Below are 25,222 nucleotides of genomic sequence, written 5' to 3' on the forward strand. Positions count from 1 at the left end.
AACCACATAATGCAATGTTTGTTTTTCCAGATTTGCTCTGATCGATTAAGAAACTGTCAATCATTAGTATTAGCAGTGGAAAACTGTATTGTGACCTTATCTTATGATCTTATCAACTCGGGCAACTCTGATTATCTTCCTGAAGAATACATTTTCAAATGTAGTCATTTTCTGCCCCTGACCTTATGGGTTTTTAACCAATTGGGCTGAAATATTTTTTTTATATCACACACTCTGCCTCTGGAGTATTCCCTCAATATTTTAGTTTAAAGCTTCATGAAACAAGCCTGACAAGTCCTCAAAAACGCAAACCTTTTTCATGTTGCCCTAGATGCCTTCAATTTCTCGATGACTGTAAACTTCCATTCAAAGAACTTGGACAAAAGCTTCTCATACACCAACAAAGATTATACAAAATGATGGCAACCTGGAAGATCTTTTGTACAATATGAAGTAAATCTGTAAGTTGCTATTCATATCTGTTTGTGAGGCAGGGTAAAAATCAGTGTAAAATAAGATTCTGCAGTATCTTCAGTAATGACAAAATATCAGTGTGCTGCTCTATATAACCAAAAATCATAAAACCTGATCTTTGACTCCAAAATAACACAACATCTGAAATGTGAATGGAGAGAAGAACTAATGCAGTGCTAGGCAGCATCAAGCCCTACAAGCTATTCATAAACTATGATTCCTATGATGTTTAGCCTACCAAGACAATAGCCGAGCATGGGCATTTTAGTCAAGTGGAGAACCGCATATTGTCTGGTTCCACAAAGCTCTCTAGGTCTTTTATTATCACATTATATATTTGAGATTCTGGGACAGCCTGTGTCAAGTTGAGTTAAATCCAGGACTCTTCATGGTTACAGGTCATATCCTAACTCTTAGACATGTCAATATTGACACGTGTATTTTACTTTTGGTTGTAGTAGAGACAGAACATTCATGATTCTAGGGGATTCTGATATTGGCTTCAGCTTATTTCCTAGACATTGTTTTCGTGCTGTGACCCTGACCTCTGGCGTATTTGTTGGAGTTTGATTATTCGATTGCCCCTTTAATGTGTTTCCCTATTCGACTTTGCCAAACTATCCTGACAGTTGCCTGGTTACAGGACCCTGACCTTAGCCCTCACATGGATGAGGAGCATGACCTTAACAAGACATCTATGATGTGTCCAACAACAATTATGTAGTTTATTTATAAGATTTCACTTCTAAACACATTTTTGTTGTTTCCAAACACATTATTGTGACCTTTATGGTTGTAGAACAGTGTGGTATACCTCTGTACACATTTTGATATTTTTAAGCAACTTATTGACACATGGGCACATTCAGTAGATTGGAAACATGGTTGTTGGAATATTACGGTACTTTTTTTTTTAATAGAGCCAAAAAACCTACAAGATGAAACCGAGATGTGAGATGAAAGCTCACAGACCCGAGCAATCAACTAGCATAATTAAACCGATTCACAAGCTAATACTTATCACTCTTAGCCCTTGACTAATGAAACCCCCAATTAAGAGTGGGGCACGTGTGTACATTGCTCATGATTGTCCATTTCCACAAAAGTAACCTTTTTTAGTTTCTTTTTGGCAATCTAAAAGCACATTTATTTTGTTTTATATGCTCAGTAAAGGGAATGCTAAATAATATGAAGACTTGTATAAAGCCTGGCATAATTAGTATATAGAAAGAAGATTAATAATGGGGAGTTTGTACCAAACAAAATTGCACGTTCCCCATCTTCTTGGGCTGTGCCTTTGTTTATGGAGCTGGGCTACTCCAGGTAAAGAAAAGGAGCATGGAAAAACTTGACTTTCCACTGCAGAGATTGAAGAAACATGCCCAGCATCAGAGGGATCAGTGCTACACTCAGAGACTAAGGGCCAATCTAGAAAGTTTAATTATCTGGAGATTCCTTCACACTACATGGCCACACTCAGCCAACAACCATATTGCCAATTTCGGCAAGTCCCATCCAATCCCAACATGGTTGCTTAGCCTGGAACTGAATCAATGGAATTACACCACCATTAAACCCGCTGAAGTCCTCTTTAGATACAAGCACCTAAGTGGTGGAAGAGTGCTTATTGATTAAGTCTGGTCAGTACCTAAAAATTTGCACACTTATACAAAAAAACATGTGCCCAAAAAGTATACGCATTTGTTTTAATATAGCATATGCAGTATTTATCTGTTGCAGCTCCCTGCATTTTGTATTTGTATGCTTGTTAGATGTTTGCTTCCCTTTTTTCTTTGTTTGGGCAGATTTATACCCATGATGTGTTTGTCAATAACTACTTAATAAGGGTATGGCATACAAAATACATATGTAAATTATAAAGGTGATGGCATCTTTATTATGTATTTATTTTGGTCAAACTCATTCCGTGCACTATTGATTACATTCTATGTGGCTTCTATTTCACTTTGATCTATTTCATTAAAGCTAACTATTTGCATGTCTACTTCACCATTAAAAACTTCCTTTTTATTGTTACTTTTGTCCAGCTTTAATCTGTCCAGCTGTTGTTCCTATTTCCCACATGCATGCCCCCAACTGTCCCAATTTAGGCGGGACAGTCCCGATTTTGGGTGTCTGTCCCACCGTCCTGCCTTTCCCTTCCTCTGTCCCGCTTTGCAGGGGCAGAGGAAGGGTGTGGCCAGGGTTGCTCAGCGACTGTTTTGAATTTCCAGGTATCCCAGTGGGACGACCGGGATTGAAAGCCTCTTCAGGCCGCTGCCGCCTAATGAAATTAAAGGGGCTGGCGTGCACGCACTGCTCCACCCAATGGCCGCGCCTCAGCTCTTCGTCCCACCCCTTTTAAGATGTGGGACGAAGTGGGGGGGTTTTATATGGGGGGCATACGGCTTTTCTGGAGGCAGAGTGCCCCATGATATGCCTTTCAACCCCCTTTATGCCACTCTGCCTCCAGAAATGCCTTTTAACCCCCTATATGCCACTCTGCCTCTAGAAATGCCCTTTAACCCCCTATATGCCACTCTGCCTCTAGAAATGCCTTTTAACCCCCTATATGCCACTCTGCCTCCAGAAATGCCTTATACCCCCCCTATATGCCACTCTGTCCCATGATATGCCTTTTAACCTTCTATATGCCAGAGTGGCATATAAGGGTATAAGGCAAGTAACCAAATTAAAAACAGAAAATGTGCTTTTTTACATTGTCATCACAAAACTCACCCAGATGACATTAATAGCATGTTTTTTTTTAAAGAAATTACAAAATGTGACATGTAATTAAAAAATATTCATAACAATCAGGAAAATGAATGTTTTCAATTTTTGTAGAAGCTAATCAAGATGTATAATGTGGGATAATTTTATAATAAAGTACTTATAAGTATTATTATTAGTTTTTGTTTGTTTTATATAATCTCTCAGATTATTAATGATGATAATTGAGATAGTTGCATATAACCAACCATAAAGTCTTCTAAATTATAAATCACTGGAATGTATTTTATTCGTTTTAGTTTAACATTTTAATATCTTTTTTGCCTCTAGCAAAAGCTTTCTTAAATGTCTCTTCTGTAGTCTGCAGTTCATTATTTTTATTCAAAAATCAGCCAACAGAATATAAATGCTTTACTATGTGCCTATGGGCTCTGTTCTGTCCTTTGCCCACTCTTGTCTAATGTATTTATGATTTACTTTGTATGGCCATTGCAACGATGGCTAATAATTTGTATTTACATTCTGAAAATGAAGACTTGTTAATTTTAGTTTTGAATATAAATACCCAAACCTACATTCTCAGTGTATCCAAAAGCAAACAAAATGTTCTGCCATTCAACACTTCATCTGTAATATGGTACCTAAATTGTATACATGATAAGCGAGTAAGCGAGTAAGTAAGCGAGACTGAAAACCACAGACAAAAAATAGTTTTTACATTATTTTTACTTTAAATGAAACAATTTTTACTTAAAAAATAATTTTTTAAGACACAGAGTATATATCACACCATCCTGAAATTGTTCAGATTTGATAAAACATGTCATAGGGGTGCCATGAAGTAATTAACTCCACAGCCAATAACAATTCCCTGATCTGAAAGGTTCATTTAGGAACTCTGATGGCATAATGACATAAAGATGTTTGCAGGTAAGTGTTGATATGAATGATATATGGTATATGGGTGGGTGATTACTAAACAAGAAACTTTTCAGTTTTTTTAGATTTTTATTTGTGTACTTTATATTCTCGGTTCATTTTCTGCTACACTATTTTTCCAACTTCATTATGCCAAACCCTTGACTGGAATGCATTGTAGTGATCCTTTCCCTAACGGAATTCCTCTTACATTGAGACTGCTTTAATAGTAGTTTTTGGCTTTTGAAAATGACACGTTGGTGTGAAACTGTTTTAGAAGTTTTTTAGACTGCATACCTCAGGCTCCCTTCCCCCACACCCCCTGAAAAAACTTGTTTTAGGGAAGAAATGAAATTCTTTCCGTATATATCAATCTGCCCTCTGGAACATCTAAAATAACTACCCCTCAAGCACTAATAACAGCACTTGCTCAGATCTCTCCGTGGAAAGCTGAGGTGAAAAGTTTACTCTCCCTGTGAAGAAACGTAATTCGATTTAATCGGTCTGCAACATCATAGAACAGTCATGTCTCCAAGGTTAACTCCTAGCTATCAGGGTACCAACAAGATTGAGAGTCAGCAAAGATTGAGTGTGATGATTTTTGCAGACTCCAGAGGCTTATGATATCTCATATCCCCCCACCTGAGGCTATTTTCCTCCGGTTTTGCGGCAGGGGACTGCGCCCCCATCGACCTGCTGACCTTTTGCCTTGTTCGCCTAGGCCAGAATTTGTGGCATGGAGGAGTACGACCTGAGCAAGCTATTTCTCCACGTGTTAATATTTTGGTCCTCAGAGGTGTCTGTATATATCTTTCAAGTTTTGCTCTATTATCTATTATTATTATTGTATTTTAAGTGCCAAAAATTCCCACAGCACATAGTCAATGGGCATGATAAAACTAGAATTGACAGAGTAAGACACAGTCTAGAGTGATTTATTTTCAACACATGCAGGTTTACAGGCAACTTCCCAGGAATACATAAATATATAAAACTATAGAAGCAATTCCTTTAGCACAGTTTTAATTGATTTTATAGATGCCTATTATGTGTTTTGTTAACTGCTTCTATGATATGTGTTGAACTACACTGTATGTTACAGAGTACACTGCACAGTATTCGTTCCCAATCGCTGTTGCTGAATATTAGACATATAGGGAGCACACTACAACCAATATTGAAAGTTCTGTTTTGATGAAAATCACTAATCTAACATGGATAAAAAAACAAAAGCTTATACATAAAAGCTGAGTGAATGGAACTATTAGATTTCATAATTTACTGTTCAAGGCAAAGGGAGCTCTTATCCAAAAAGGATTCATTTTCCTTGCACCAAATTATTTTTCCCTATCAACACAAGTTAAAACATGATTGATGTAAAATAAGACAGTGTATTGAGAATGCCTCAACATTGCTTCTTCATGTCACTTTCTGTGCCTGGAGTATGGGATTGTCTTAATTTCGTCATACCCTGTGAATGAGTATCATTTTATTTATACGGTCAGGTTACCTTGTAAAAGGTATAGCTGGATATCGTACTATAATGCGACCTACAGTAAGCTTCCATACATTTGTAGGTGGTGGCTACAGTAACACACACAGCTTGATTCAGGGGCAGCGTGGCCCAGGAGCAATTGAATGTGTGAGAACAAATGTGTGTGTATGAGTATGAATATGTATATGTGTGTTTTTGTGTAAGCATGTGTGTGATCATGAATGTGTATGTGTTTTTTGTGTGTGGGCATGTATGTGTAAGCGTGTGTGTGAGCATGAATGTGTATGTGTGTGTTGAGTAGGTGTATGTTAGTGTAAGTTTTTATTAGTGTGAGTGTGTATACATATGTGTGTCACTGCATAAGTGTGGAGGGGGCAAGATGCCTAAAGGCTTTACTTGCCCCCCCCTCCGGCCAAAAGGTGCCAGCTGTCCTCTGGCCTGATTGTTATCCCTGGATATGAAGCTATTATAGCTAGGCTTTGATGATACATTCTTTTTACCTGCACATACTTCTCCATCGTAGGTCTGACATACCCAGTCGTGGCACTCACATAGTGGCCCGTAGTACTTGCCAGCTTCTTTGACTTCACACAAACATACTCCACAATCACATTTGCCCCTGCCACTGCAAATTAACCCATCTGGGGACTTGCAACGATTCTCTGATGCAGCAGGGCTCAGACTACAGGTTGAGGAAGGTGATGAGGGTAAATTCCTGCAATGTACAAAAATACATTTATGATAAAGGACACAGGTTACAGCAGTAAATTTAAGGTATAACTTAATCAACTATATTCTTTTTGATGGGTAGCTTTTAGTTAGTTATTGTTTTTTTGTTCTACTATCACCATATAATAATCAGTATGGTGGTCTGTAAATGTGAATGCAAACTACTATTGTGTGAACTACTGCTTTGTGTTGAATGGAAACAAAGGTGCAAAGTATTATTTATTTCTAATAAATATGTTAAGTGGTTTTTTTTTCATTGGCTTGTTGGATTAGCTATAATATTTTTCATCATTTATGTATGAGTCTAGGAAAAACTAAATTTTCGGCTGTAAAACACAATGCAGTTGCCCTGAGGTGTATCAGTACCATGCTTTAGATATGAAATTTAAAATTTTATTTTTATATGAATAGATCACAGATGTTTTTGTATTCTAGTTTACTTTAGTTTATCTTGAAGCGTACTGCTCCAAGAGTGATGAACCCCAAGTGTGATGTTAGAGATCAAACATAAAATATACATTTGAGTTCTAAGTTGGTAAGAAACACACAACAATTTCTATTTAGGAATGCACAATAAAACGATGTCCGATCTTCCATACTACTTGTTATTTTAACAACTACTTTTCAAGCACATATATTTTTTTAGGAGGGGCCATTTTTTTTAAAGAAATGACACCAGGTCACTTATTTTTTACAATACATAGGCTTAGCTTCCCTGTTTAATCATTGATGCTCCATAAAGTCTGATGTGTTCTAATGAGTGAAATTGAAGAGGCTAGTGTAGAATAGGCATAAAGCTATCCTGAATCTAAGATAAGACCAAGGACTGATTAAGATATGAACCTATAATACATGAGGCAAAATGGGCAGACCTAGCTGGGCTGTAAGCCAAAGGCTATGAAGGGCTTTATTCATGATTTATATCAGGATTGATGATTATTATTATTAAATTAAAAACATAATTATTAAGAGGGATCCAATGGATCCCCGGATGTGATGCATTATGGTAGTGAAGCTGAGGAGCGCAAAGGGACGCTTATACATGATTATACATCAGAGAGCATCATGTAGATCTGCTGCTAAATTAATTTAGATTAAAAAAAAATCAGGAAAGATGAATTAAAATGGAGGAAAGTGTGTTCTTTTAGTTTACAAAAAATATAATATTTTAGAGACAGACATTTCCTGATATTTAATAGTGGTGGAACAAAAGATGCAAAGGTTGGCAAGAAATAACTGAGATATGAAGGCTCTACGGATGTGACGGGAAGAACGCTTGCCCTGAAAGGTACCTCTGTCACATTACAATGCAGGCATGAAATGATGAGCAGGGGGAGGACAGAAAGCTCCTGTGGAGCTGAAAAGTAGCGATAATAATTTGATAACCGGAGATAACACTGAAAGCCGAAAGGTAAAGCTAAAGGTTAAGATGGGGGTGCAGCCAAATGTAAGAAAAATAATTTAGAAGTAAGCTGGAAGACAGCGTATTTATGTTGCTTATCAGAAAAAGAGTTCTGTTTTAAAGGAAGAATTGTGAACGAAAACCAAAGAAGATGACCTCTTCCTTTTAAAAAAAGCCTAAACCTTCTGCTAGGGGACAATTCTTTGGGAGTACATGAATGAGAACTCCTAAGGCCTGTGCATGCAAGTCTACCATTGCCTACTAGTATACCTTTAAACTTGCAGGGTTTCAGCTGGAGTGTCTGGGTGAAGCCCTGCTTTCCCAAAGCTATCTTCAAACTTTTGGCAGGGAAGCAACGTTTGGCCAGGCCCACTACTGCAAACAAGTATTGCTCCATTTCTACATGGTTGGTCCCATCCCCTTATACCAGCTGCAGTATAGGGGGAGCTTCAGCCTGCCAAACCTGTGAAATTCCCAGGTATGCTCACTAGACTCTGTGTTTCTGCCTGCTAGGAAGTTGGAGCAACCACCATAAAGTAACCCCTATATGAAGAGTCACATGTTAGCGGATTCTATGTCTTTGGAACACTCCATTCTAGATGTATTTGTTTTATAAAATCACAGGTGCAGGCTTACAATCTATTCTAATGGATTGTCCAAACATGGAGTGTGTGCAGTAGTTTTGTGTTTGAAGCCTTCTATTGATTTAAGCCACATATTTTGGATGGCTTTACCAACACCCCACCTTCCAACTCTACCTTAGATACTAGGAACACAGTGAACATTCCCAGTGGTGTCCTTACCTTTGGCACTGTCCTAGGCCTCACCCATGACAGTACCCCTAAGCAGCTCACTCCGCAGCCACCATCGTCTTTTAGTGCAATCTATGGAGGCTGTGCCAGTGTAAACGAACCAGTTGAGGAGTAGCACACTAGGGGGCCTGATCACCAAAGATAGCGATCTACCCCACCCCCAGTTTTGCAGCCCCCCTGGACCTGCTGTCCTAGGTCACTGAATATACGTGGGTCTAATTAATATTACCTCAATTGTTGTTATTGTGTTTGCAACTAAAATCCTTTGCACTTTGGCAGACCTCCACATACAATTCATCAAATGCATTATCTGCTAAGCTGAAAATAAAAACTCTATCTTGGCCTTCAATGGTAAAAATCAGTGTGAACCAGGCAAATATCTATTTCCCTGCCAGATTTTCTTCACATTATATTTCTGCCAGATTCTTTCTAAATTATATTCTCGGTCCAGGAGAGCTGTTGATGAGTTTAATTAAATATCCAAATGTAAAGTTCCATTAGCAATTATACACTTAAGAGACAACAGGGATTCCATGGAACTTAGAGACTGGAAAGCCAATTGTAAAGTCCTATATTATATGAATACTCCATAAGAATGAAATCACCTAAGGAGGAGACCTCCGAGGTCTGAAATTACATTTATACTTTACCTTTTTTATTTTTTGGATCAATAAAACATGAACTTTGACTAAAGGCTTAGATGTGAAGAGTCAAATGATAACTAATGTTACTGGTGCATTTTCCACTCTGACGATCAAAAGTTGAGCAGTTAAATATGTCTGTCGTATCATTGCTAATTACATTGTTGGGTGTACTTAAGGAGTGATCTGAGAATCTTAGTGCAGAGCTAAGACATAAAGCGCTATATTTATTAAAATATTGGAAAAAGGTCTAATGTGGGACAATAGCTATGGCAACCAATGAAATGTTCCCACTGATTGGCCTACATTTAAAGTTTGCCCCAATCTCTCTCTCACTTGTATTAATTAGTCGGTTAGAATTCAGACAGTGAGATTCACAGAAGATGCTAATAATAATCATTATGACACTCATTTGTAAGCAACAGGTCCCTGTGCAATCATTCAACATTTAGGAATGGCTTGTTTGATCATTAGCTATTTTTAAAATATATAAAAAAGGTATATATATATATATATATATATATATATGTATATACGATATATTTTGTGAGGTTGCTTGAATTATTCATAGTTAAGGATACACAGCAAAACATACTCAAGTAAAGAAAATCTAAAAAGCCCGGTTAACATAACTTGCTGAAAGAATGCAAGTAGCATACAGGTGACTCAATATAACCTGTGGGTTGTGAGCACTTCTGTTAAGTCATGTAAGCTCCTTCACAGTAATATCGTTTTATTGCTCCGACTAATCATAACATCAAGAAATATGGTGCGGGCACGCATAAGGTTTATGAGGGATTAAACATTAATTGCACAATTTGCTACTGTTGCAGGCACACCTGCTCAGGCAGCCTCTGACCAACACATACTGTGTACAGTATTGACAACACAGTCACAGTCTGCATGACCGCACTGGGAACCACACTTACAATCAAATATAAAATTGTGGCTTCGCATACAGTACAATGAAAAAAACATTAGCACATAATCCACTAACAATGCACTAAACTATTTGTTTGCTACTTGTAGATGTACTAGAAAGTTATGAAAACTCAAATCAGTTTCGAAATGCTATTGCAGCTGGGTAACTCTCATCTTACTAGCTTGTACTGCAATTTCTAAATACATCAAAATATAGCAATAAACTAATTTTGATCTCTCACGTTAACGCTCTACATGAAAGGAAAGTCGCAAGCATAAGTACAATCAGGTCATTATACTCTGCCTTAAATGCATACCATGGATAACCTGCCTCTGATAAAGCAGCTGCTGTGGAATCCACTTCCATTATTCTGCTGGCTCTGCGTGATGAGAATTGGAGATGACGGGAGCTGGATCTAACTGATTTTTATTATGTGCACTGTTTATGTTTGACATGTGTGCAGACATCTGTACAGCAGCTCCTCATACCCTGTCGCTTAGGTACATAAATCCATACTGAGTATACCTACCCTACAATAATACCCAGGTATAGAAAGTAACACTTTCTAGCAATCACTTACTTCAGGTTTATGGACGGGTTGTGTGGCACAGCAGATACGATGCTGAAGAAGGAGGAAGCCCACACCAAGTTGACCAAGACTCCAGCATACATGCTTACACCCAGCAGACGAGAGTCAGGCACACAGTATAAGCATTCCTTGGTATACTCCTTTCCCCAGCTGTAGCTTCGCTCCAGAGCTTTAAAACTCAAAGCTGGCCAAAACCGGCTCAAACACCCCTGCAAAGTGCCTTTGATTAGCTGCCTGCAAGGATTTGGGCAGCTCTCTAGGAGGAAAGCTTGTGCCAAACCCTTAGGTTTACAGTCTAGTCAGTGAAATAATTAGAAACAGTTGTAAGTCCAGATGTTTCGACAAAGTAGCCTGTTCATACAGTTTTCCCCTGCTCAGGCACACTCATTCTTGAAATACCTGCATCCAGGCTATTATAACACAGAATTTGGGGGATTTTATTAATGGACGTGTTCAGTTTTATAAATAGTGTCATTTCGCAGATGCTTGCAATTTCACATATTTTCATATTTGCCAAAAGGTGTCAATTTTCACATAGGTATGGGAAAAATTATAAAATATTCTTTGACATAAATTACATTTACAGCAGTTGCTATTGGTGTCCATGTACACAAAAGAGTTACCTTAGAAACCTAATTAGTCAAATTATGATTATTCTATAGTGATGTCATTTTTTTTTGTCCAGGATATTTATTGTGTACAACAGAAAAAAAATACATCTAGTCAAGTCCATGACTTTAAGCATCCCACATAAGATAAACTAAAGAACAACGCTCTCCGCAACATCTTAGCTTGAGATACCATTTATGTGTTTTATACATTGGACATTGTAAAACTTTGAGTTCATTTTGTTATGTTGTGTGGCATTTTTTCTCCTTAAGGTTATTTTGGCTCACACTTTTCTACAGATATTTTTGTGTTGATGCTTGAATGGATATAGACAATATTGCATTTTTTGGGTATAATCCAGGTTTCTTTTATTATTTAGTATACTATATAATTAATGTGTAAACATGGAAATAATTAATCTGCGTTATATATTTATAGCATTGAAGCTGTGCTGGATATAATGTGCTGACCTAGATACCTTATTTTTATTGGTGAGGTGCCAGTTAAGAGTGGGCAATGAGATGCAGAGGGACCATTGTTTTTGCACCTCCCTGATCCCAGTACTTCATAATTCAATTTGGTGGTAAAAAGACCTACCCTTCCATTAAGACAAACGCCTTTATGCTGACATCTAAAGGTCTACAAGGTTTGTGATGTCATAACCTCGCATCCTACATTTATTTCTATGTTTCAATGTTGTGATCAGAAAAGAGGACCTCTTATGTGTTATTTGCATACTGTTATGTCTACTATCTCTATTGATTGAGTAGACAATTTGCTTTTACTGTAAAAATGGAGTCTGCATGCACATATAAAGCAAAACACATGATGCGTTGCAGTAATAATAATGCACATGCTAGAAAGCGCTGGGGCTGGGTTAAATCTCCACCCATGGTTCCAAATAACTGTAGGGGAAGGAAACATTAGCAGAGAAGCTTGTCACATGAGAAGCTAGGGGTATAAGTCAAAGGTCAGGGCAAGCTAAATTACTCGAGGTCAAAGGGCATAGTCCAAAGTCACAAAGGATACAAGAGTGATACAATAGTGTTAATTGTTTTCTGGTTCCAAAAATCCCTTCAACTAAGGATTTATATATACTGTTCAGTTTTGAACATTTTGTTCTACCTATTCCTTTTGACAGTGACACCCTTATATAGTTTTTGCAGTACTGATGGTTGGAAGTACACTCCAGGAGATACTTTATGGCTATAATTGAAAAAGAGACATCAATAAAGCTGCTGCAGAGGTAATAATGTCTTTTGGAGTTCTTTCTTCTATGAAACAGAGCTGGATCCAGTTTCGGATTACCAAAAAATGTAGGTACATTTACACTACTCATTTGAATATGTCACCTTCAGACCAGCGATTGGACTGACACCATCCAGGGTCCTCGGGATGCTTTGCCTCCTCCTACTTCTGGGCCTATGGAATTTGTGTGAAATGTAACGTTGCATGTTTCTGCATGGTTGATTTATCTAAGTCACTCTCGAGAGTTGGCTTTTGATGTCATAACCTTGTTATGCTATTCTACTTAGGCAAAACCTTAATTGCACTTAATGGTACATTAAACAAATCAACCCTACAAGATCATTCATTTTATTCTTCTCTTATGTTTAATCACACAAAACATTGTACTAGCTTTTTCAGTTTCTGTGGCAACAGCCTATCAGTACCTGCTTTTGTGTCACATGACACATCAATTGTGCACTGTAAAGAATACAAAGGAGGACAATTGAAAGAGACAGTTTAATGCCCCTCTAAAAAAGAATGTATATTAAAGAACTTTTTTGTAGTTTAATATGCATTCTTAAATAAATGAAAAAAATACAATGAAATCACTTACCCGACACACAAGAGGCTGTCCTCCACTTCTATGGTCTCACTTTTCTTGACGCTGATTGGCTGCTTAAAGATGGAACTCGATTTTTTGATAGCAGCCCTGCTGCTGAATAAAGTAATATAATATTTTTTGGAGCAGATTCATGTGACTCGTTAATTTACATCTCTACTTTGTTCTTAATTTGATGCTGTTGGTCACAGAAGAATGCCTGTAATTAATTAAAAGAACAAATGCCCTACACGGGGTCAGAGAATAATACATTTGAATTTCTTGTTTTCACTAAACCGCGAGTTGGCAGAGGAACATTTCAGCTTGTTGACATAACGATGCATTATCAAGCGCAAGCCCGAGGTTATCTAAAAGAAGGGCTAAAACCCCACTGCGTAATGTTTTGTTATATAGGAGATATAACATAATGGATTTAAATATACACCATACAGGGTCAGTACAGCCTAGAGATCCTGGGCTGGTCTTTATAATGCATTAAGCCTCTTTTCTTTAGCGTCAATAGACATTTCAATGTTGAAGACCTTGGAATCTGTGATATATGTCAAAACACGTTTAGACATGACTTTATGAAACACTATTCTTATCTGCTCTTGGCAGCCAACCAAAAAATACATCATTTTAGAAAACAATTAAAAGAAACAATACTCAATAAATACAGAGAGTATGGAAAGATATCACACACTTTCCCTTTCATTTAACACTTCAGCTGCCTTATACTGATGTAACCATCCTTCTAGGAATGACAAGTACCATGTTATTGTAATCCTTCATATGCAATACATATTTATTTATGTGGAAATTAAAAGAATAGTGGGGCGGGAGTGCATCATTGTCTTTTCATCCCTCTTAATACTTTACACAGGTGCTTCACAAAGACAAGTTTGCATTCTAAGTTGCCCTGGCACAAAGTATATTGATGCACCTACCCTGAAGAAAGTGTTTGGTAGGTAAGGGACACGTAGGAACTGAGATGAGGGGATATACAAAAAGTGAGAAATACGCAAGGCCATCATTTTGCCACTCTATCCTTGATTGAGTTTATTCAAAGACAGAACATACAGCACGAATCATGCAAAAGGTATTCTGTGACACCACAGAACACAAACATTGACAGCTAACCCAAAGACATACATACATAATGTGTGTACAGTCAATAATAATAAAAATAGTAGACTTCAGGCATCAAAACACATATGTTTCGAAGTACTGTACAGTACAGCACCAATGTTCATACTTTGATGAGACTCATAGTATTAAGAAGCAATAGTGTGTCATGACAACTGCAAAAATAGTTCCAGGGGCACAAAAAAGTGTATTGTGGCATGAATGACACCTAGGGATGAGGGGGTAGGTGGATAAGGATATCACAGGGTTTAGGGGACTAGGAGGGAAGGTGGAGATTGGTCCTTCTCAAGAATGTCAATGATGGAATAGGCTTAAGATGGGATATTTTTTTGTTGTTTTGAAGCCCTGAGGTTCAGTGCTTAAATGTGAGAAAAGGTGAATTATGACAAGGTATCTGTTTAAGTTTCACAAGGGTCACCAAACCCCTCAAACTTCATCTTCTGAGGTTGCACACCAAGGGATAAGTGACCATTTTCTTTCTTTTTGGATTGGACATAAAGGCCTGCAGGAGGCTTAGATCTTCTTGATCCTTCTCCACAGAGAAGTCATCTGAGGAAGGAGACTCACTGCTTTCATTGCTTCCTCGCGATGTTGCCTGCCAGTAATCATGGTTCGGCTGACCTCACAGCAGTTTAGAATTTCAATGCATTATTTTCTTGGTCTACACCTTTAGTGTTGAATTTGCTTGTGATTTTTCAGTTATTCTATACCTGCAATGTTGTGTTTCCATGTGGTATTTATTTGTTCTATATCTGAACTACATGGAGGAGAGGTGTAGCACAATGAAGGAAAGAACAAAGGGCACTGTCAACACAGGGGTGGCATGTCATGTGTATGATCTGCTCACATGACCCCTCCCCACAGGGCAGGGCACAGTCCTGGACTGGACACAAAGAGGCAGCCCTATATCTTTCAGGCCGGCAGCCACCAATGATGTATGTGCAGTTGTTGGCTGGATGTGAGAGACTGAAATTATGTTTTTATGCTCAGGCAGTGCAAGCCTGGGCGTATTCAGCAGGTACTGGAGTGGCAGATTGGCGTGAGTATGGAGCAATGTTGGCCACCAGGCCCAGTGTGCCAGATGTCCAGTCCAGGCCTGCCTAGGGTGCCAGCTATGTAACAGATACATAGATTGCAATGTGGGCTCAGATGGCAAGCTACGTACAGTATCTCCTACATATTGGCGCTCTAAGCCCAATTTTTGTGCAATTATGGAAACCAGTCAATAAAAATAGTTTTCCATCCATCCGTTAAAAGACAGATGCCTTGCACTTACTCTAAAATGTAAGGCACTATCTGGGGAGAAGAGAAGCTGCTGATGAGTCTGTGGTTCTAAGTAAACTAAAGTAAAAAAATCTGATCACTGCCTGATCAGGATTGTGATTGATCCACACACTATGCCCCCACCTCTTCAATAAAAAATAGAAAAAAAGAGACAGGGAAGCATCACTTCTTTCTATTACCGTATTTGCTCGATTATAAGACGAGGTTTTTTCCAGAGCAAATGCTCTGAAAAATACCCCTCGTCTTATAATCGGGGTCGTCTTATAATCAGACCTCAAATAGGTCTGACTATGAGACTAAGATCCAGATCCTGGATCCTCCTGTGTATGCATTCCCCCCAAACTTACCGGTGCTTCTGAGTCCCCGGTGTTTAGTCCGGGCAGCATATAGAGCTCTACGCGATTCGCGTAGAGCTCTACATGCTGCCCCGACTAAGCACCGGGGACTCAGATGCAGGGGACCTGGATCCTCCTGTGCTATGCCCTCCCTCAACTTACCGGTGCTTCTGAGTCCCCGGTGCTTAGTCCGGGCAGCGTGTGGAGCTCTACGCAATTCGCGTAGAGCTCTACACGCTGCCCGGACTAAGCACTGGAGACTTAGATGCAGGGGACCTGGATCCTCCTGTGCTATGCCCCCCTCAACTTACCAGTGCTTCTGAGTCCCCGGTGCTTTGTCTGGGCAGCGTGTAGAGCTCTACACGATGCCCGGACTAAGCACCGGGGGACTCAGAAGCTCCGGTAAGTTTGGAGGAGGGGGGGAGGGAGTGTTAAATGGGGGGCATAAGGCATTTCTGGAGGCAGAGTGCTCTGTGAAATGCCTTTTAACCCCCTTAATGCCACTGTGCCTCCAGAAATGCCTTTTAACCCTCTATACGCCACTCTGCCTCCTGAAATGCCCTATACCTCCCTATATGCCACTCTGCCCCATAATATGCCTTTTAACCCCCTAAATGCCAGAGTGGCATATAGGGGTATAAGGTATTTCTGGAGGCAGAGTGGCACTTAGGGGGTCAAAAGGCATATCATGGGGCACAGTGGCATATAGAGGGTTAAAAGGCATATCATGGGGCACAGTGGCATATAGGGGGTATAAGGCATTTCTGGGGCAGAGTGGCAAGCCTGGGGCAGATGTGCATAACTGGGGGGCAGGTTGAAAAAAAAGGAAATAAAAATAAAATATTTTTCTCAATCATAGCTTTTATTAACAAACAATTGTTCACATAGTTTACATGAATTAACATTTACTGGTAAAACTTTTTTCCTATAGGGTCGTCTTATATTCAGGCTTTTTCTTTTTTTCATAAATTAATATTCAGATTTTGGGGGGTCGTCTTATAATCGAGCAAATACGGTATTTCTTTTTAAATATTACAAATGGAGAGGTGAGCTTATGTGGCCTACAACAAGGGTGATGGGAGTTGAAGCTACCTAAAAGCAAAAGAGTTGTTTAGGGATAGATATGTGAATTTTGATTGTTATATATATATATATATATATATATATATATATATATTCTCTCTCTCTCTCTCTCTCTATATATATATATATATATATGTAAGCTATTTTCTACAGAAGTGAGCCCGGCCACTTATGGGGAGAAATATGCACCATTCCCCATCACTTAAATGGTTAAGGTGCTTAGTACTGACCCACGACCCACAAAGCTCACAATTATTTAATGGATGACTTAGAAAAACTGTTGATTATAAATAATGAGACAATTTGCTAAGAAAATATCATCAGAGCTTTATTTAAGTTTTGAAGAATTTCGAACATTGATTTATAAATGTAAATACAGTAAATAGTACGTGTTGATTAAAACTAACTTTTGTTTTACAGAAAATGTTTACTCTTATTTTATATTGACCTTTATGTAAATATTTTGCAATTCCAACTATGTTCTTGAAAATAAACCATTTCTGACAATGTGTCAACTTCAGAGCATCGGTGTTACTTTTCAGTAACAGGTCTGTTGACATATAGCCAATTGCAATGCTAAAAATGCATTTTTTTTAAATTTAAGCCTATTACAAATACATGCAGCAAAATCCATAGCATGATAGATGCTTTCCAGCAGTTTTCTAAATCATTTATAACATCAACATATGAATATTTCAAAGGTTTAAAACACATACCTGCATTTTTGTTTTTAATATCCTTGATGGTTTGTGTTATGCATTAGTTTGATTTCTCTTTTATTGGATGTATTAAAATCCCTGCAGCATTGTGTCCTTAATTTGTGATTCATCCCAGTGTTATGTATGCAGGCTAGATGTGTGGAATTGTGTCCCTAACGTCTCTCCATAATACACTATCTGAGCTGTGTGTTGCTGTGAGACTGGTGATAGGCAAACAGGCAGCAGGAAGAGACCTGCTATCACAGATCAGCCTCCTCCACTTGCAGTGCTGCCTATCAGGCATCCATGCACTGTGTGTGAGTGTGTATCTCTCCATTGTGTGTCTCTTCCTAATCCAGACCCCACAGCAAGCTGAACATCTAGAGGAGGAAGATCAAAAACAAAACAGCCATCATCAGCATGCAATAAAAAAAAACTCCAATGAGAATGCATAGAGCTAGAGGTGCAGTCCAAACAGACATGCAATGAAGGAGAAGGCAGTGCAGTAGGTAGGTTGTGATTTCATTGCTCTGTGTTGTTTGATTTTGCCCAGGCTTTGTCCCCTCCACCCCCATCCTATGCTGTCTATGCCTTAGTTTGTTGCCTGGGGTGTTTACTGCTGGTCTCTGGCTTCAGTATATACTGTGTGATGATGCTCAGCAATATGCCAGGCCCTGTGTGTTTGTATGTGTGTGTTTCCATCTTTGTGTGTAGTGTCGTTTTATAAAACGCTTCCTAGAATGCAGCTAGCATTCGGATGTGGAGTAATTATGTGCCCTCAAATCCCAAGCAAGCAAAAAAAGGGGGAAGCACTGCATCCCACTTTAGTTTCATTTCCTTCATGTTTTAAATATTTGTATTGTCTGCTTGTTTTGTTGTGATGTCTCCATCTCTTTGGTTAAGATCATATGTGTGAGCTCAGTTTATAAGTAAAAGATACAGCCCTTCCTTTCTCCCCTCCTCCCATCAAATTGGAGGAGGTTGCCATAGCGACAGGAGCTGCCAACTGCAACCTCCATGGTTATAGTAAGGGAGGAGGTGAATGAGGACATGGAGATCAGGAAATGGAAACTATATGAGATACATATACATTATTTTATTATTCTAGATAAACACCGGGCAAGGCTAAGGCAGATGACCCTGTAATAAAACAGATAGCCGCATGCTTAGAAGTATTATTAGGGTGGTAATAAAAATTAAAAAAACACACTTTCAATCTGATTTTCCAGTGTTACCCCCAGCACTCAATGGGTTAATTTACTAAAAAGAGAGTTAACAGGAGAGTTGTGGTTTCTACTCCCTTATTTCATTATGAAGTGTCATTCCCAAGAGCTCCTGCTGAAGGAGGACCTTGGCTGGTCCTGTATAATGCAGTTAACCCCTTAAGGACCATTGAAAATAATGCATTTTGAGCCCGTACATGTACGGGCCTTGTCATTAAGGGGTTAAATCACGGTGATTTCTTGAAGGTCTCCTCATGAATTAAATTATGCATTATACAGGGCCAGATCAGCCTTTCTTGCTTGAGAAATTGTTGACGGAGGCCCTTAACTCTCCTGCCAACTCGCCCTTTGGTGAATAAGCCCCAAAGAGACTGGCTAACCTTAATATAATGTCTGAGGCCCAAGGAACCCTTTGGTTGAGGTAAGGATTTAACAAAAATGAGTAACTACCAACAACTAGAAATGTTAGTTGTAGAAACTATAGTATTATTGTGTGTGAGATATATAAATTAGTATTTATTTTGTTAAATTAACTTCTCAGTAGTGATCCAAAAGCAATATTTTGTTTTTCTGATGCTTATTATATTATTTTTTTGGATGCATACACCCCTGTATTAGGAATGTATTTCTTAAGGGCTAAATGTACTGCCCGGTATGGGTCTGAATGTATGCATCTCACAAAGTATAACCTTTCTCGGAGTGTACCAACTATAAATATTATATTTGTTATCCAAAGTAATACTGGTACCACAAAAACGTCATATAAGGAAAACTCAGAGTTATGTTTTTTAAACTTTAGCCTATCCAAGGGCCCCAAATACAAAATGATCTTTGACGTTTTACGTACCCAAACACAGAGTCTGGTTCTCATATTATTGTCATATCATATTATTATTACGTTTATTTGGTAGTTATTGATTGGTAGGATGTAATTATGTATTAACTTTAAATATAATTTAAATTCTGATCCATTTGATGGACAAACATTTGCATTTCAAAAAGGACATTTCTAAGGGACTTTTTAAATGTAGAATACATATATGGAATATCATGTCTGCCTTTTTTGCAGATTGGGCCATAAACGCATTTTTTCTTGCCATCATTTAGAGTTCTTCTGTACAGAGAAAGGAACAGTTTTATATTAAGTATGTTGATTTCATACTGAAAATGGATTTTCTGTTACTTGATTCATACAGATATTTTAGTATATACATAGACAAGTATGTGTAAATAAACACAAGCTTACTTTTCAAATCTGAATCATGTACTGTATCTAAGAAAAAAAAAAATTTTAATTTTTTTTTTAATTTTTGTAATTATCATTATCAAGATTCCAATCCCTTACAAATTATTAGAGTTTTCCTGCAAGAGTCAAATACATAAATATTACATTTTATAGGGAAGGTGTATTCCCCTATTTTTCCTTTGTGAGTAATAACCAGGTTGGCCCTTTTACCTGTTGACATATGAGGATGTGCCTACTGGTATACTAGCATAGCATTGGGTTCAGAGGATTGAGAGTGCTATAAACCTGATCATCACACATCGCACATAGGTGCGTTAACAAGGACAATGACTCAAAACACCAACATGTAAATATATACAATAAACACCCAAGCTTGCCAAGTAATCCAGGTACCATAACCAAATACCACTTAAGGAAGGGACATACTGAGATGCCCCCACCCTGACCTGAGGTTTCAGCCCTGACAGCCAAGAACCTCCCACCAGATGTTACCAACCATTAACTTACCACCACATTAACCCCCTGGATACCTGGCAAGCTGCCGCCCCACATACTGTGACAAACGACACAAACCAACCAACAAAAGAAAAAGGGAGGGAGGGTGGGACACGCAACCAGGTAAGCTAACCACAAGAATGGTTCCCGAGCCCGGGAAAGCAGCCACTTATATAATCTTCCCCCAACTCCACCCCCAAAATTCCTGCCAAAAAGCCTACCCCTCCTCCGCACAACAGCCAGGGCCCACTATAGCCCATGCTGGCCCCCCCGGGGGCATCAATACCTCCAAATGTATCGCCTTATCCCAGAATAGAACAGTACCGCCTTTCTTATTTATTGCAATATACATTTTACTGGGCCAGATGAGTCCTTTCTGGAAGAGAAACTTACCAGGGTTAGCCCTCCATAATGAATACTGTACTTTTGCATGCTTTAGCAGGAACAAAGGCAAGTGCCTAAGCAGGCAAAACTTCTAAGCAACGCAAGTGACTAATCTGCAAAATGCTTTAGTGAACAAACCCCTAGGTCTGAGTTGCATCTCATTGGTAACATTCAATTATTCCAAGGGCATTTTAATGACATTCAGCGAATCTAAGCAGGATTAAGGAGTGGCCCTGCAAATGCACATTTTTGTTTCTTGATCATAACATTGTGTTTTATGAGTGAGAATAAATATAGCCTTTTTCCTCCAAACTACTTTTTATTAAAAAAAAAAAGGCATCAAGATAATTTATGACTTGTGACTTCAAACACATATCATGCTGTGTATAAAGTAGTGGAAGGCCAAAGGGGCAAGTTAAGCCATGTTGCCCCCAGGCCCCTCCCCAGTAACTAACACAAACACTAATATATACATAAACAAACACAACACACATTTATACTAACACCACACTCTCCAGTACACTTACTCTAAAACACATACTCACCTTGTGTGGAGCCTTTATTCAGCGCAGCAGGAGTCACATAAATGCCTCATTGGCCATGCCAATCACTTTTGGTTGAGTGTTAAATGGGGGGCATAAGGCATTTCTGGAGGCAGAGTGCTCTGTGAAATGCCTTTTAACCCCCTTAATGCCACTCTGCCTCCAGAAATGCCTTTTTAACCCTCTATACGCCACTCTGCCTCCTGAATGTCTTAAACCTCCCTATATGCCACTCTTCCCCATAATATGCCTTTTAACCCACTAAATGCCAGAGTGGCATATAGGGGTATAAGGCATTTCTGGAGGCAGAGTGGCACATAGGGGGTCAAAAGGCATATCATGGGGCACAGTGGCATATAGGGTTAAAAGGCATATCATGGGGCACAGTGGCATTTAGAGGGTTAAAAGGCATATCATGGGGCACAGTGGCATATAGGGGGTATAAGGGATTTCTGGGGCAGATGTGCATAACTGGGGGGCAGGTTGAAAAATAGAAGGAAATAAAACCAAAATATTTTTCTCAATCATAGCTTTTATTAAAAAAATAGTTTAGATGAATTAACATTTACTGGTAAAACATTTTTCCTATAGGGTCGTCTTATATTCAGGCTTTTTCTTTTTTTCCTAAATTAATATTAAGATTTGGGGGTCGTCTTATAATCAGGGTCATCTTATAATCAAGCAAATATGGTAATTTATTTATACGTTAATTTATTTTTTCAGATTTCTAGTTTTTTCCAGTTTACAAATTTTTGAAATAAATATTCCTGCCAACATAAATTTTTTTGTGGGGGGGGGCTTTGCCACATACAGGATCCGCCCCAGGTGCCAAATACTCTAGATCTCATTAATGAACATAGCTTGCTTGGTGATGTGAAGGTTAATTGTAATTATCTTGAGCAACCTTCCTGAAAGCTATTTAATAATTAAAAAGCTAATCTAAGCTAATTTACCGAGTAGGCAAAAATTATGATAATTTAAGAAACTTCTGGGATGTGTAACTAAAGAATATCAGAAGACTCAGCAATATGCATCTTATGTGTGCAATATATATGCATTCATATTACAGTATATAATATACGATATAACAATATATATGTGTGTGTGTGTGTGTGTATATATATATATATACACAGTATACATATATATATAGTGGCAATCTCTGTAGAATGAGAGCTGTAAATGTCACAGATTAATCACAGACCTCTAGGGCTATAAGGCTCAGGGACACCGATTTGCAACAAACTGTTTTTTATTTGCTGGTGTACAAAACACAAAATATCCCCAAAACAAACAAAGTTAGAAGAGAAAATTATAGCTGCCACTTGGAGCACTTTCTGGCTATATTTTGCTGGCCTAGACTGACCAACCTAAACACCGACTTACTATATATCCCTGCCAGACCGAGCTAAGCTAGGCTCTGGAAACCTTCTCAGACAGTGCACACAGGTGCAGTTTGGTAATGACACACTTTTCTCAGGGGTTGTCTTCAGGGCCTCTCCTTGACCTCGGAGCACACAGAAATTTCTCAACCCTTGCCCTTCGCAGTCTCTCTGATTGCCAGGCTCCAGGGGTTTTAACGCCCCGCACCTGTGCCTGATGTAGGCCTCATCAAAGTCCTAGACCGGATCCTGCAAACCCCCTTCTGTTGTTACGGTCGTGGCCTGCTATATTATGCTTACATTTTATAATGAACTATATTTTGGACAAACATGATTCCTGGTTGATAATGAAGACTTTTTGCAGTAGTTGCATGGGCAATGGGAGATCAATGAGTTGATCAACCTTTATCAATTTTATCAACCAGTGAATACCTCCTTCGCCAAAATAACTGTAGGTACAATCATATAGAAGTATGTCTTATTTTCCAGTGAAAAATGATTTTACTAAACTGGGAGATTACAGGACAGGATTTTGAAGAGTATTTCTAATTCAGCTTACTGACTTCACTATCTATTATAAAGGGCCAAGCACAGCGAGCTTTGTCTGCAAAAATGAGCCCGATGCACAGTCAAATACGTTTGTGAAAGTTATCTCATCTGTTAAAATATACTTTATATATGACTAGCTTTGTTATGTAAAGTTAGTTATTTTAAATTAGTTTCATCTTGGCTAGGAAACACACCTGGGTGTTGGAGCATTATGCATAACCCCGATGTATCAGTTACCATGAGGAGCATGAACACCTAGTGTTAAAGATTTCTATCAGCTCACCTGGGTGTTGTAAAAACCCAAACTACAGCCTAACAGTGCCTCCCGCCCCTCCTTTCACTTGCAGCAACATGCCTCTGATTTATCTGTTATCACCAACATATTTTAACTATTGCTAAGGTAGCAGTCCCTGTACCAAGAAAAGCACGTCAATCAGATCCCATGCTTTGCCATTGCTCAATGGGTCGGTAACACGGGAGATCACTGACCTCTTCATCCAGCCCATTTATACCATAGATGACTGTACTGAGCAGGCATGTTTTTCATAGCATTTTGTAAAAAAGCATGGCGTGTCTTTTAAGACATACAGTATAGTGCAGGTATATGGCATCATATCCTGGTGCTCAGCCGTGAAAGAGTGGGCCAGGGCAGGGGAGGCTGTGGGCACTGGGTCAGACCAAGGTAAATACTGCCCCTGTCGTAAAAAAATTCTTAAAAAATTAATTGCCTTAGTATGGCCAAAAAGAGATGTCTTCTGGAGTTCTAATCACATTGTAGGACCTTCTGTTGACCTACGACCTTCCCTTTACCATATTCCACACATAAAATGTGTGACATCATATATATTTTCAGAATCACAGATCCCCTTACAAAGCTTTTAGATATGTACGTTTTATTACTATATTATGCAGTTTGTGTAGAGATGTAAGAATGTGTGCATCTTAATATCCACATATTATTTTAAATTAAATTTATTCTGACCCATTACAAAGAGGGTTTAAACATTTTATCGTTTACAGTTAGTGCTTTAATGACGTTATTAATTACGTTGTAAAGTAATATTCCCACGGCAGCACCGTAAATTCTTAACAAAAGGCGAAATCTAAAAAAGTTGATCTAAAAGTTGCAGAGTAAGTGGAACTGCTACTTTGTAAACCTTTGCTAATCACACACATTATCTGAGCCAAGGAAATTTGATTTGTGATTATGCCAAGCGACATTCTAATTGCTATTCTAGTGACATTAGAAGAGCGCTTTCAGTGTTAATTACATATTTTTACCAATAGCAACATGCTAACCCAATGAATACAGTTTTATACAGCTTAACAGCTTGATAAACAGCTGTAGTTGTAAATAGCACTGGGGTTGTGGTGACAACATAAATGGTAGAATCAAAGGCCTATTGATTGGTAGATGTCATGAGAAGACTGTTATGGTTCCTACTCTAGAAAGCATGTAAATATATATATATACATTACTTACCACATACTAAGACAAGTATGGTTCCTGTTTTTTGGGCAAGAGTTGAAGAGAGAGAGAAGGAGTGGAAATACCGTAAAAGGAGATGAGCTAATAAATAATACAAAATTAGCACATATTGTTGCTCCAACAACCACTGACGTTACGAACGCCTTAAGTGAGCTATGTCGCCGGTGCCCCTTCCTAGATACACTCATCCTGCATGTACTAGCTTACAAACCTA

At 38.5% G+C, this 25,222-nt stretch overlaps 2 protein-coding genes across 2 annotated transcripts in view; one reads left to right on the plus strand and one right to left on the minus strand.

Moving 5' to 3' along the window:
- The window catches only part of ITGBL1 (integrin subunit beta like 1), an 88,251-nt gene extending 77,182 nt beyond the window's left edge, over positions 1-11,069 (minus strand). Inside the window, exons 1-2 of the mRNA XM_053455317.1 lie at positions 10,707-11,069; positions 6,121-6,335 (exon numbers count right to left, since the gene is read on the minus strand). Of these exons, the coding sequence (XP_053311292.1) occupies positions 6,121-6,335; positions 10,707-10,798 (307 nt within the window). The 5' untranslated portion in view covers positions 10,799-11,069. The remainder of the gene's footprint in view (positions 1-6,120; positions 6,336-10,706) is intronic.
- A 6,828-nt stretch (positions 11,070-17,897) lies between these two features.
- The window catches only part of NALCN (sodium leak channel, non-selective), a 140,155-nt gene continuing 132,830 nt past the window's right edge, over positions 17,898-25,222 (plus strand). Inside the window, exon 1 of the mRNA XM_053455325.1 lies at positions 17,898-18,207. The gene's annotated coding sequence lies outside the window, so the exon portion shown is untranslated. The remainder of the gene's footprint in view (positions 18,208-25,222) is intronic.

Source organism: Spea bombifrons, chromosome 2, assembly GCF_027358695.1.
Source record: "Spea bombifrons isolate aSpeBom1 chromosome 2, aSpeBom1.2.pri, whole genome shotgun sequence".
Classification (NCBI taxonomy): domain Eukaryota; kingdom Metazoa; phylum Chordata; class Amphibia; order Anura; family Pelobatidae; genus Spea; species Spea bombifrons.